Source organism: Nipponia nippon, unplaced genomic scaffold (genome assembly GCF_047370975.1).
Source record: "Nipponia nippon isolate SJK-2023a ecotype South Korea unplaced genomic scaffold, ASM4737097v1 scaffold_3, whole genome shotgun sequence".
Lineage (NCBI taxonomy): Eukaryota > Metazoa > Chordata > Aves > Pelecaniformes > Threskiornithidae > Nipponia > Nipponia nippon.
The window spans coordinates 53039795-53054659 of record NW_028262347.1 but is presented as its reverse complement, the minus strand read 5'-3'; the positions used below and the strand labels follow the sequence as shown (position 1 = coordinate 53054659).

Here is a 14865-nt window from a genome sequence, read left to right as displayed (position 1 = left end):
TACCAAGACCTTGCAGGTATTTTTGTGAAACTTTTTAAAGATGTTACAGTAGCTTGTAATACTACACTAAGGTGTAGTGAAACAGCTGATCAGCCATAAGTTAGTAAAAGGCCATATGATACATAAAATACTGCTATTCTGACTCCAAGAAGGGGGCACACAGTTGAAGCAGTAGCTGGACACCTGACTCGACAAAGGCCAGATCAGTTTTTGAAGGTGATTAGAAAGACTGAGCTGGACCATCCCAGCTGCCTTTTTAGGTAGGAACTGTCTCAGTTTTGAAATAATCAGAGATCCTGCACATCATGTTACTTGAAGTGTCACCTTTTCAACTCAGAAGCTGAATTCCTGCAAAACCACAAAGACAGCATTGCTTGGGAAAGGGCCAGGAACATGTTTCTAAATGACTGGAGATCTTTTTCAGTTTTAGAAATAATTAGGTCATTGATGAATTTGTTGTCTAGCAAAAGTGTGCCGTTTAGGTTTAATTAGTACACATGAATATTTTGGTCTGATCAGAGAGTTATTTTGGCTCAAGTCCCAAACAATGACTTTTAACCAGACTGTTTGATGTTGGAGTCTGTCCCTGTGCATTGAACTCTCCCATGAAATTACTAGCCCTAGGAGTCATCCTTTCAAAGCAGAAGCTGTTTTTAATTATTAAAGAAAGTAAATCCCCTCAATAGACTGTAGATGAGTTCCAGATGAATGCCCAAATTTACCCTTTGCAATTTTTCTCAGTTTTAAGAGGACACAGTTAATTCACATGGTGCCCAACACAACTTTAACAAACAATCAGCATTATGCAAACCTAAGTCTATTTAAGTTTTTGTCTGACATTCTGATAGAAAGAGTGAATTTTTAGTGAAAGCCGTCTGTTTCTGTATTTGTAACACAAACATTGCAGAGCTCATAACCTAGAAATGAAATAGACCACAAACAAAATTGAAAATTACTCCACTGGGATAGATTGTATTTTAACAGGTAGTTCTAAGTAAGGGTTGGTGAATGACTTCATGGTCAAAGGAAGATATTATTGCTTCCAGGGCAATAATTTGGTTTTGACACTAATAAGTAGCAAATTCTTGACCTTTACAAATATTCTGACCTGTTAAGCCTGACATGCTAAAACAAGAAGAGTTAAAGCACCCTTTACTCTCTTTTTCTATTTACTTTTCACAGCTTTAGTTACCTAAGGCAGCAGTTCCTGAGATGTTTTTCACTGTCATGAAATAAATATACAGAGAGCTATACACCTGGATGCAGGACCTCCTTTATTTTGGAGGAGATGTTTAATGTTTCAGGTCATTGGTCTTGAAGCAGCAAGGAGCATCGTGGGGATAGGATATTTTGAGTATGGAGCCAGATGAGTGCTGCAACAAACTATTTAGCATGACATTGCAAACCACCAGTGGTCTGTGGGTTATAGTCCATGACATCAAGCACTAAGGTTATGTCTATATTAATAAGTAGTGCAGTGCAATGGGAACAGATCTGTGTAGTGAAAAAGTTGTTGCTGACCTGATGATCACACTATATAGATTTATATACTATATATATGCTTTTAATTTGGGCTAGCTTTACTGTGGTCCTATGGTCAAAAGGCCATAAGGAGTTGGAGCACATTTTGTACAGTCCTGTAATGTACCTTATGGTGTAGGTCTACCCAAAAGGAATGAGTTTCTCATGCTCTGAAGCTGCTCTGCAATCCAAAGCACAGCCATTAAGTGGGGTCAATGAAGAGGTTCACTTCAAAAGTAAACGTTTGTTACAAACTAGTATCAAGTTTTTCACTATTTCATGAAAACTCATGAAGAAAGTTTGATTTTCATGTGTGTTTTTTAAGCTGACACTTTTCCCCTAAGCTTTTAGACATTTCAGTCTTTGAATATTTAAGGCAGCCCTTCATAAATTGAATAAAAAGCAGAGGGTTTCTTTCGAGTGATGAGTGCTTGGTATTATTTTGTAACTTTCGTTATACAGGCATCAGTGGTCTATTTGTTTTGCAAGATGTACCCAGCAATGCAGCTGGTGAAGAGCTCCCTTTCTTATCAAAAGATGATTGCAATTATTATATGCAAGGCTGTAAAACCCTATTTTATTTTGAATTAAATTGATTAGAATGAAGACATGCATTTTTTCTAATAAAGATTAATCCAAATTTTGGAAGGAAATTATCTCTACACATCACAGCTTGTCACACAAAATGATTTTTACGAGTATAACCTTTGAGCCAAATAAAAAGAGTAAAAAGAGAGAAAGCCTAGGTGAATTTATTAAATGTCAAGTAATGAAAGCTATACAAAAAGTCTGTATTTTTCACTCCAAACTTCTATTTTTCTTGTAGCCCAAGCAGCGCACATCAATAGTATCTTCTCTGGAATTTCACCGAATGAATCACAGCCACAATTATTTTGAAATCAACTCGTCCATTGGCTGTACAAGTTTTATTTCTACTCCTGCAATCAGTCCAGCTAATTATTCCTTTGGATCTCTGGAATACAGTATTGAAGAGAGAGAACTTCCAGGTATAGAAAAAAAAGCTTACTTTGCCTATCAACAAAGCTTTATAAAACTATTTGTCTGTGAGTTTAAGCTGCAATGGCTGTTGTCTTTGGTAGTGAAATACATTTATCATAAATACACAAAATTAGTCCTGATTTTTTTTTTCTGCTGCTCAACAAAGGGTTCTCATATTTCATGACCAATATTATTAAAATATACTTTTTACTGAATGTTATATTGTGAATAAGCCAAACTTTGTTTTACAGAAATGCCTAGAATTTAGATATTGTAGTTTTTGAAATTACAATGATTCAGGTGCACATCTACTTTCATCATTGTGTGATCAGCATACTCTAATATGAATTTTAAGTTGGAAAAATGTAATTAGAAATCATTATGTAACCATCAGTAAAGATGAGGAAGGGAAGATTTCTAAGTAACCTGACATTGTTTCTGCAGTAGTAATGGGTTTCATTAAAGCAAAACTTTAATATATTTGCTCTGATGATAAGAATTGAACAGAGTGATAATGTGATTGTAACTGCGAAGGTTTTATCTGTGTATAGAGGTTTACATAATGAAAATTCTTTAAAAAGGATTAAAATGTTTTCTTCTTCACAGATCAAAACTTCAGGAGCGAGAAAGTCTCAGTAAACCATGAATTTACCTACTTCTGTCCCTTCAAATTTCATATGCGAGTTTCTTTATTTAGGCTAAACTTGTAGCAGAAGAGTATAGTATTTGGGAAAGCTAATGTATTGAAACAAATGTTTTTGATAGCTAGTTTATGTGATCTGCAGATGGAATTATTTCTTTTAAAGGAATACTGTATTTAAGACATAAATAGAAGCAGATTACTATAAAATAAAAACTTATACAAATGTTGAAATTCAGTACAAACTTATCAATTGGCTTCTGTAGCATTGGTCTTCAAATGAGATGAATCCTCTACATTTCAAGTTGGTAGGGTTTGAAAATTGTGAAAACTTGCTTTTAAATGATCAAAAAATAATTAATTTCATAGTTAGATCAAAGGAAAACTATATTGTTAAAGAACTGTCATGAAATAAGTTGAGCAAGAAATCCTATCTGTTATGATGAAGAAATAGTTAAAACGATCAGAAATTATTCATATTGGTTTTCTTGGACTGGCTGTGTCATTATCTTTGAAACTAAAAGCAGGTGCTTATATTCATGGATATAGCAAATCTTTTCAAGCCTAACTGGAAATAATTAATTTGAATGGTATCTTTTATTCCTAGGTCTGGGGTCATTTGATTCTTTAGGGGTTTGGGTGGTTTTTGTTGTTACTGGTTTTTTTATTGTAAATTCTCTTCAGTGATCACAGTTTTATTCTGGGTAGTTGAATGATACTAAATATGTCTTCATGTTTAAAAGCAAAATAAGAAAACAGAAAGAACATTACTTGAAGATAGATAATGCACTTCTCTGGATTTCTGCTGTTGCACAGTTCTGGTTCAGTTCTTCATAATATCTGGATCTGCTTTACTTTTATCTTTGGTTAAATTTGCAATGGACTGCGCTCAGTAACTTTTAATCACTGCATTTCATTTGGTCTGAAATTGGAACTATAATCTCATGCTTATTAGAACTGTACATTCCTAATTTGTGGATGATTTGATTTATGGATTGAGTGGAAGCTGAATTTCCTCTTGTCTCTGCCTGGAAAGCTAAGAAAAAATAACGAAGGCAAAATGACTGGTTCTCTAGCTCTGGGCATCTTCTACAAGTTTTTCAAGAGTATGGTTTGCCATAAGCAAATCACTAATTTACCATCAGTAAATGAAATAATGATAGTAAAAGTGCAAATCCCCACCCCCCTTCTCAGATGGTTTCTATCCTAGAATTATTTAAGTAATATATAGGATCACAGATTAGACACAATCTTAGTCTGAATGATAAAACCTACATTTTATTGTGCTCATTAAGGTCCTTTCGACTCCTTAATGATAGACAATGCACTGTAATTCTGCAAGAGACAAGCAGTACTAATCTGTAAAGAGAATAGCAAAATCCAGAAAGAACAGATGAAAATTGTGTCCCTGAGGCTTGTCTCTTACCTAGACTGTTAAAAGCTGAACCTTGAATAATAATAGTCAGCAAGGAGTAGCAGAAGCAGTGTTCTGCTACAGTGTTTTTTCTGCTTTAGCTAGCTGTTGTTTCACTGAAAGGTTTCTTGTTCCTTTTTCAGATCTACAGTGACAACAATTACAATTCATCATATGTCTTTATTATAATCGTCTGAATTGCCAACTTGTTCTGAAAATTCATGGAATATCTGCACCTTAAAAAATGTTTAGTTCAATAATATTTGAGGATTTGTGCGCATTTGAGTGTTTCCTACTATATTATATTCTTGGGCATTCATGTGCCTCATGGGTTTTTTTAAAAGCATCATCAGCAAAAAGCAATGAATTATTTTATCATGCTTTTGAGGTCAAGGGTCTTCTGGCTGACCAGAAAGAAACAATATACAGAAGCAACCCATTTTCATAGTAACTGCAGCTAGTAGTTTTCTGTTGCCTTCTTTGAAACAATCAAAATGCTTTTTACAGGATTTCTAAATCAGGAACTGCCATTTAAATAAGGCGTTAGTATTTCCCTACTCAATTTCAGTGTTTTTTATGTTTTCTTCAGGAAACTTGCAATGATTCATTATCATTCAGATGAGAGTGGGAAATGAATACAACAAAATAATTATTCTAATTCTAAAATCTTCATCATTTTACTTCTACCTCAATAATCTGCTACCAAAGAAGAATCAGTATCTTGTAACTTTTGGTAGATTAGAGAAAATTCCTTTTTGTATTTGGGGATCGCAGTTTTACTCTTGGTGTTTGCTAATTCCCTACATCCCCTGATTTGAAACAGGGATCCCGATTTTCAAGAAATGTATTTCTATCAAGTAGAAAACCACAGAACTCTACCACAGCACTATATTATCCGACTGACAGCATATGACAACATTTTCTGATTAATTAGCTGGAGAACAATCCACATATAATGGTAAGTATGTGCTTAGCTTTGGGATCAGATGGTCTTGTAGCATAAACAAAACTGTGTATGTTGCCCGCATGGATGGCAGAAGATACCTTAATACCAGGTTTCCTGCAACTAAAATGTAAGGATAAAGATTCTGTTATTTATTTTGAACTTTAACTGGTGGAAGAACCTACAACAAGTTGATGGAAACTCTTCTCTCACTCCGGTATACATAGGGCAGACTGTGAATGCAGCTTTGGCGTGGCCTATTTTCACAGCTTTATTTGCAGCAAGAACATTGACTTCATAGAAATGTTCTTGAATTCAGAGTGAATAATCTTGCTTTTATAGCATTGCATTTCACCTCAAGTTGGAGGTCAGTGGATCCAAATAATGTCAGCTACTACCATTAAACTTCCTGTACTAAAAGTGAGTCCACTCCGTTGCACAAGGAAGTCATTACTGTATGTAACTGTGTCATGGTAAGATGCTAGTCATTTTCTTGATCATCTGAATACATGTTTAGTAGGTGTTTTGTATGGTAATACAAATGAAAAATTAAAGACCTGATAATCAGGTGATGGTTCTGTTTGTGAGATGTTCCTCATACAACTTTGACTGTGAACAGACCACTAGACGTGCAAGATCATTCACTACAGAAGAGGGCAGTCTGGGTTTTCAGGGAGATGCCTCTCTAATATAGCTCTATGCCTTGTTATATGCATCCATGAAGTTCTTTTGAAACTGTAAGTCTTAAAGATTGAAGGCAGCAAAATTTTGGCCATCTTGGTAATGTCAGCTTGGCACAATCAACAAACACACTTGCAGCTGAAATTGTCACTCCAGATTATTTTATTTTTCATTTCTGCTTGATCAGTCAGAATAATGGATCTTTCTCTAACCTGTATTAACTTCATTATGTCTTCTTGTACTGAGTATAATTGGGCTGTGAAATTAAAAAGACAGTTCTGCAGGTATTCTTTTTCTGTTTCAGATCAGAAAATAGATCTGTACTCAGATGCATGTATGCATCAAAAATGTCAGCAGTTGTCTGTAGGTAATCCCATTGCAGTCTTTATTTTCAGCCCATGAAAATCTTTAAATTTTCAATAAATTCTGTATGCCATTCATTGTAAAAGAGCATACAGTTTTTCTCTCATCTTGTTGTGGTATCTAAAGGTATTTACTGAGTTTATCTCTTAGTTACAAAGTCTGTCTCCACTGTAGAACCTTAATGTAGCTCTTACTCTTTTTACATATCTTGTTTTCTGACTTTGCGTAACATTATTTCATTCATCTAAGAAGGCTACATTGTTCCTTAGAACAACCCAGAATGTGCAATTCAAAAATTCAATCTTTAATATGTGGACTATAATTTTTTCTCTTCTACAAGAAAAAAGTAATATTTAAGTCACACCTTAGGTTTTTTCTAGAAGTGTTTTCAGATCTTTCTTTAAAGCAAATATCTGATCAAATTGTTTTGTCTCACAAGCCCAATTTTTCTGAAGCAAAAGCAGCCTTACACTTAAACATGAGCTTGTAGTTTTATTTTCCTCTTTTGAGAGAATCAAAATATTCAGCATATTACTGTGGCTGTTAGAAAGTATTAGAAACTTAGTTCAGAGGTCTGGTCTAAAATTCCTGGCTATGTTGCGTTCCTAGATACAGTCAAAATTTATTCTGCTGCAGGAATGTTCCTTTATGTGACATTAGCAAAGCTGCTGTTTGAAGTAGGTCACATATTTGTCAACATTACTTTCTTATTCAAATATCTCATTTATTAAGATCTGATATGAAAAGATCAAACTATAGTGTCTATGTAGACTCTTCAAGCCTTGTTTCTTCAATGATAAAAAGTTTTGGCATTACTAGAAGTGAAATACAAAATGAAAGGAATGCAAAGAAAAAAGAAAATACCTTTTATTGCTAGAGGGTATTTTTAGGTGTGCTATATGTAAGTTCATGGTACACTTTCCTTGTCTATTAACAATACCTTACTAATTACCAAAAGAACACATGGTTTTCCAGTGACAGAGAAAGGAGAAAATATTGGCATGTAATGAAAGAAGCATAATTAACAAATGCTGGTAAATAAACCATTCCCATCTCCTGTATATGGGCACCTATAGCTCCAGTGAGGGAATATCTGAAAAAAATGGTATTATGAGCCTGTACTGACCTATCATTGAGAGCTCTTTTCCAGATGAAATGCCTGAGAAGGTCAAATTCAAGCCCTCTTTTCTTTGGTTTTTAATTTTCTTCATCATCTTCTTGATTACAATACAACAAGGTTAACCATTACAATACAGCTAGGTTAATGGTTGGATTTGATCTTAAAGGTCTTTTCCAACCTAAACGATTCTATGATTCTAAAATCTGCCAAGGCATTCTTCAAACCAGGTTAATTTGAGCCTTTTCATCTGCAAAGATTATATGTTTTTTCCCTTCAATTTATAGCCAAGTTCAACTCAGTGCAATTAGTAAGAAGTAGTAGAGCTATTCCAGGAAATGCTACTGGGGATCATACTCAGTACTGTCTCAAACAATTTCTTTTTTGTTCTAATTAAGTTGTCCAGCAGATGTAGCATGTTAAGGTCTCCTTATGTTGCCCTTCTTCTTGCTGCTTCTAATTTCAGCTTTTGCACAGTTATCCAAGACAAAGATACAGTCTGTCCCGCAGGAACAGAGAATGTAGGGTTAATTAATATTATAAATTTCTATTTGTTAACTATTATTGTCTTTACACCTTCCAGTTTCAAAACAACATACTTCATGAAGCTCATTGTAATTGTATCTCACTGTTACAAATATGTCAACATGCAGTGTATAATGTCCAAAAATCTGATAGCAGAAAGATCAAGCAACGCAATGCCTGGAAAGCTGTAGATGAAACTGACTCCTGTTGTTCCATTCAAAACCAATATATCTTTTTGCAATAAACTTATCTTCTGTACTAGTGCTTGCATGAAACGTTAGATACAATAAGCCCCTAAATCCCATGCCACCTAAACTTAAAAATAATCTTCTTGGAGATAGTTATATTTTTCCAACTTAAAGTTCATGACACTGTTACCTGGCTCTTCAGTAATACCTATACAGTGTTATCTTTCAGTCTTTCCTCAGGCTTAAATGAATTATATGGGCTAAACCCACTTAGTAGCTGTTAGTGTGAACCTGCTCTCCAAACATACTGTCTCACGTGTCACTAACTACGTGGACATTCTGATTGTTAAGTCAATAGTAAACTAATATGAAAATAAAACAATTTGAAGCAGGCATATTGAAGGAATAAAACTGCAGATGGGTCTCCAAGCCTTATTGTCAGATATGCATTAGATGCGTTAATAAAACAAGAAATGACATGAACAGCTAATGTCTTTTCAAATTAAATTCTGAACCATCTGACCACATGTAAATAGGCACATGTTGAGCAATGTGCGTACCTATCTTTCATTCAAATGGCTATTCTTAGAGGATTTGCTCTTTCCCCCCACATTATTTCCTTACTATGAATAAAGCCAATTAGCAACTGTTGACAATACAGGGGGAAAAAAATCCCATTTAATATGTAAAATACATTTACTAATTTTGAAAGCCTAAATTCTTAGGCCTCAATCTGGCAAGAAGGAAGGTAGGAAATAGAGCAATGCTGTGATGATGCTGGAGATGAGAATTTCTTAGAGACTGTTGTAAAATTGAGGAAGATTTCCCTCAGGATCCTTAGGAACACAATGCATTACGCTACAGTCAGCTTCAGGTATTAGCTATTTCTTCGACTCTCTTTTTGCCTCTAAAGTAAACATAAAGTAATGTATGCATGTTTGTGTACATGTCTATTTGTGCTATTAAAATCTATTACACTTCAGTTAGTTGCACACGTCCTCTTCTTTGTTAGATGACAGAACAGACATGTAACAGAGGTTCATCAAATCATTAAATGTTTTTCCTGAAGGAATACCAGATATTACAACAGTAATCCTATAAAGGATTTTTAAAGAGCTTCTTTGGAGGAACAGGTTATGAATGCAATTGTTAGAAGCAATATAATTTACATTTTAAACTATATATATCTGATGTGCATTTTTCCAGTTATAGTAATTATCCTGACATGTAAGATCAAATGAAAAAATATTTTCTGTAATGTTTCATTTACAATTCTTAGGCATTTCTAGAAGCACAGCAACTATAGGCAATACTCATATTTATCTGATTGTCATCTTAGTCAACTCTTTGCTTTGCTGTTTTGTTGGGGTTTTTTTACTAAGCTGGAAGCAAAATAACTCCTTAACTTGTAGTGGGACCATTTGCAGAGACAGATTGTTTTAGTCTTTAGGCTGTCAGCGTGCCTTGTATTGTTTCCTTATCTTTCCTTTGGACATTTTGTAAATAAGATTGACCAAGCTCGGAGGGATGCTCATGAAAACTTTATCAGTCAGAAGAATTGCCATTGCAAGATGAGGGCTTTGAGAAAAGAGCACAAAGATGTTTCAGTCTTCAGTTCCTCACAGTATTGTTTGTGGTACAGTTTTCTTTCACTCTGTGAATGCATTTAAACTGATTGTAGCATTATTTAGAATATTCTATCTTATATTTCAATCTACTTTTCTTATTACCATGTCCTCTTATTCGTATTTAATTGCTTTTCTGCTTTTCCTGCTTACCAGAATGCTCGTATCTTTTAGAAAGCTTTCTTCTCACCAGCTATATTTCTGAGCCCTACGTGAGATGATTAGAACTGAAGGAAATGGCAAAAACGTGCCTGTTTTTTTAAAAGAACTTTTAGTCCTCCGAGCATACTTAGTGACCTCCAGTTTAAAAAAAAGAAAACAAAACTCTCTGTATTACATACCAACCAGTAACAAAGAACTTTCTCTGTTTTCTTTTCTCCTAAGACCATTCTGAAATAAAAGACAATTTTTATTTCTCTTTCTTACTCTCTATGCATGTAACTCAACTACATCTTTTTCTATTTGCTGTTCCTTGCTATCCCATTGTAATGCTGCTACAATTTTCTGTAATAAATCTCTCTTTTTATGTTGTTTTGCACTGTATAAAAAATGGTCTCTATGGGTGGGAAAACAAGCCTTCTGTACCTTTGGTGAATATCCAACAACTAGGGTAGAGTCAGTCTTACTCATTAGCTAATTAACTAGGTATTTTGTAACCAGCTCTAATTGAACAATGTAAGACAGACACATATCAGAGTACATTGCAGTTGGTAGTATTCTTGCGGAAAATGAAAGTTTGATGCCATTTAGTGAAAGGGGAAAATTGAACCCAGATCTCTCTCATTCTGGAATAGCTGCTATAATTTTGTCTAAAATGGAGATGACACCATGAGTTCCAGAATTTTGATTCCAGCCTCGAACATGTTTTTTTCAGCAGTAATTAGTCAATAGATCTGTGACACTTTCATGAATAGTTTCAGAATGACTGAATAGATCTTGCTATTACATTTTGTATTTCTAGTTGTAATGTACCTCTAATTGTAAAGTTGTATAAATTGAAAGGATTTTTTTTCCATTTTGTAATCTTTACATAGTGAGAGACTCAATATATTCTTAGAGTTATGCAGAAGATTCACTGAGAGTTTGGACTTCTTCAGATGAAGATAGGGGCAGATGGCCACGTCTAGGGAAGATGCAAAGCTGTACTCTGAAAATATATCAGAGTTGTCAGAGACCCAAATGAATAAATTCTCATAAGTTTAACAAAAACAGGACATAAAATAAAAAGCATTAGAAAGGTTTGCCTGATTAAGAGTAAAGTTTTGTCTACCCTGTATCCTGTTTGACAATGACCAAATATGAATGCCTTTGGGAAATGTGTAATTGCAAAAAAAATGCATAGTGACACCTCTTCAGAATGTCGTTACAGCCTTCAACTATTTGCAGCCCAAGGTCTTCCTGGATGTTTCCTACGTGTTACATAACCTTAGTAGATTTATGTTCTATGGATTTTTCTCTATTAAACCCATGTATAATTTTTGTACCCACGAGATATTATTGCAAGTAGTTCCACAGTTAACTAAATATCTAATCCCCATGAGAAAACCCAAACACATACAAAAAATAATTTCATTGTTGCATTTTTAGTACCACTTTAATTAAAATCTAGTTTAGTTTAAATTCAGGTTAGTTGAATTGTCTGGGGCCCAGTATGCTTGCTTTTTTAAATTCAAATTTCAGTTTTTCTGCAAATATAATGCTCCCCTAGCAGCTTTTCATTTATCAAGCTATCAAGGTGTATATATATATATATTCACGCTTGAGAGCTGTCTTGTTATTGTTACGCTTAGCTTACATGAGCTGTAATCAGGAGAAAGGTAGATGTAGGTTTATTCAGTTTTAATATTCACTGGATTCCATAGAATACTGTAAACCAATACTATAATTCAATAACAAATGATTAAAAGTTAATTTACTTTTTTGTTACTAGTTTTGGTGTTTCCCATAGCAGGACAGTGGGGTTGTTGTTGGGGATTTTTGTTTCTGGTAAACAGGTTTAAATTATGAAATATCTACATTTACCTGTGCAACAGGCCACTAAGAGGCAGTTTAACATTGTTATTACTAAGGCAAAAGTAAAAACCAGGTATCCTTCAAATGAATCCTGTATATCATATACTTGCTGGATCTAAAAATATTGTCTTAGAATGTTTAGTGGCACCTTAAAAACGTTGGAAGAACAAATCATGTGTATTTTCTAAAAAAAAAAAAAAAAAAAAAGTCAACAAAGGTATAGTACTTACATTGAAGCCCATCTTCCCATTTAATTTCAGCCCAAAGGAATACAGTTCATGCACTCTGAGATTGCTCCAGGATGTAAACCAAAACAGAATAAATGGGAACTGTCAGGAGATTTCCCAGCCAAACTAAAACACTAAAGTAGATGCACCTGTAAGCCTTCAGTATAAATCAGCTCCTATTAACTACAAAAGAATCAGAAGAATGAAAACAATGAGAAAGGAGAGATTCTGAATATTTCAGCTATAAAAAAAGCTCTAATTGTCCCTTTTACTGTGTCGAATATCAGAAAGCCTAACTATGAGATACAGGTTTTGTAAAACCAAGCTTATTGTTTTGCTTTTCTTTTCTGAGAGAAATTCCAGGAAAGCCAATTGTTAAAACCATAAATATTAAATTATTTGAATCACGTGCTGTTTATTGAAGCAATTAGAATAACCCTACCTGCTTGCTAGCTCGCTCAGATCCCTCTGAAAAAGTGAGATGATACTGATAACTGCCCTCTTCTCCGTCCTGCTGTAGAAGGTATCCTATGTCATCTTCATAGGCAAGAGAAAGGCAACACTGAAAAAGAAAGAAATTGGTTAACAAAATAAAAAAGAAAAATACTGCTAAAAATACAGGTTCAGAAGTCTGTTCTGTCTTTTATCACCAGGCATTTTTCACAAAGGTAAAAACATACATTATTTCTCTTGAGCAACATGGACTGCATGGACTATTCTACCCCAAGTTTTTTTGTAGCTTAGGAGGTAGTTTTGTATCATGATCACAGAAAAATAAATACTCATCACAATTTTTTTTTTCATACTCTAAAATGATATATGGTCTGTCCATCTTTTCTTTCCCTTTCTGAGTGATGTACTCCCCTTCATACCATACTCTAATAATTCCTATAGGCAAAAAAACTCTGATGATGTCCTTCCAAGTCAAGGGAACTGACAGCCCATATCTGCCTACTTGGTGTGTCTCTGTGTTGTCAGGGGAAGTTCTCCTTGGACAAGTATATCACTTACTCAGAAGTACTCAGAGAATTTAGGCAGGCAGCTACATTTTGGTGCTTTAACAAGTAGCTGGTCCTCACCTCATCTGCTGTATCTTCATGTTTTCACTCTACAGCAAATGTTGAATTATTCTACTTCACAGTGAAATAGAGCTGGAATACTGTTCCTTACCATCCATGTAGGAGTGCTAAGAGTATGCTCGTGGCCAGTTACTACAGGAGCATTGATGCTCAAGTGACATGTTGCCCCTTATCATGTAGCTATAGTTTGAAAAAGGATGGGGAAATGGAAATATCACTAATCTCAATTAAAGATAAGGTGAGCAGCACCAAAGTACTAAGTGCCTTGCTGAATTTTGAAGAAAAATTTTGGAACAGACCTTTTTCAAGTTCCAATCAAGTGTCATAATCAGACTTATGATTATTTCAGGAAATATTCAGACTTAGGATTATTCCAGGATTTCAGAAAATTGTGAACTGATGTATTCTTTCTCTCAAGAACATTATTCCACAGTATAGCAGCAATTGGAACATCACCTATAGCAACAGTAGCCATGGGGAAATATTTTTTCTCTAGCAGTGAAAGCAAACGACTATCAGAAAATGTAGTACATACAATGATATCAAAGCAAGAATATCTCATGATGGTGCTTACCTGGAATCTTGGTGAAGTATACATTCTGAATGCATATTTCAGTTTTTTAGATTTTTAAGTGATACACTTTGAGTTTAATAATGTCATGTATTTTGGTCTAGACTACTCTGCCTCTTATTACTCCATGGCTGATATTGGGTTGCCTTAAATACTTATATCAACTACATAAATAATCAGCACAATTACTTTAGAAAGTATCATAGCGTTGTTTCCTTTCTCCGCTTTTTGGGATTTAAATCATAATCACAGATTATTATGTCTTGAATAATTTTTTAACTTCTCGTTATAATTAGATATTGTGTTGTCTTTTCCTTATGAGAGCCTTATTTCTTTTTATGGGAGCTATATATACTCTTCTTAGGACTTACAATCCAGGCTTGGTTTTTGGATATGCACTTTCCTTGCATTCTGTTCTTTTGCACTACAACCAATAAGACCACTCATGCCACTAAACACCATATTCATATACTGATACTGAGCTGCAATAATTTTGATGAAAGAAAACCCCACCCATCAGTCTGTGTATAATTAAGTTCTGCCTCAACACCACAGACAACAGATCTTTTATGATTAGCATCCTATCTGTAAGCAAATTAAGCTTAAAGAATTGATTACTTAATACTGTCATTGAAGTAGTATTAGGAAAAAAATACACAAAATAGTAAAAGGACATTAACTATATTTCACAGCTGTTAGTCATTTTAGTCCTAAATCTGATAACCCAATGGTGACAACACTGATGATGCAGGAAAAAAAAAAAATATTTCTGAGCAAATAATTTCTCATCTAATAGAAATGTATTTCTTAGCATTCATTATACCCCTCATTTATTCCCTGGAAACTTGAGAGCTAAGCTTGAAATAAACTAAAGATATGGCAGTAGGTCCAGTGGTTCTCTTAAGTAAATGTCAATGATATGATTATACTAAATCTGATGAGAAATTTAAAAGTATTTT

The 14865-nt window shown here is 34.3% G+C and overlaps 1 protein-coding gene across 4 annotated transcripts in view; it reads left to right on the top strand.

Moving 5' to 3' along the window:
* Positions 1–14865, top strand: part of ANKS1B (ankyrin repeat and sterile alpha motif domain containing 1B) — a 441565-nt gene that overhangs the window by 172285 nt on the left and 254415 nt on the right. For all 4 annotated transcript variants that reach the window (XM_087765654.1, XM_087765653.1, XM_087765652.1 and 1 more), the window contains one exon: positions 2348–2528. In XM_087765654.1, the coding sequence (XP_087621780.1) occupies positions 2348–2528 (181 nt within the window). The remainder of the gene's footprint in view (positions 1–2347; positions 2529–14865) is intronic.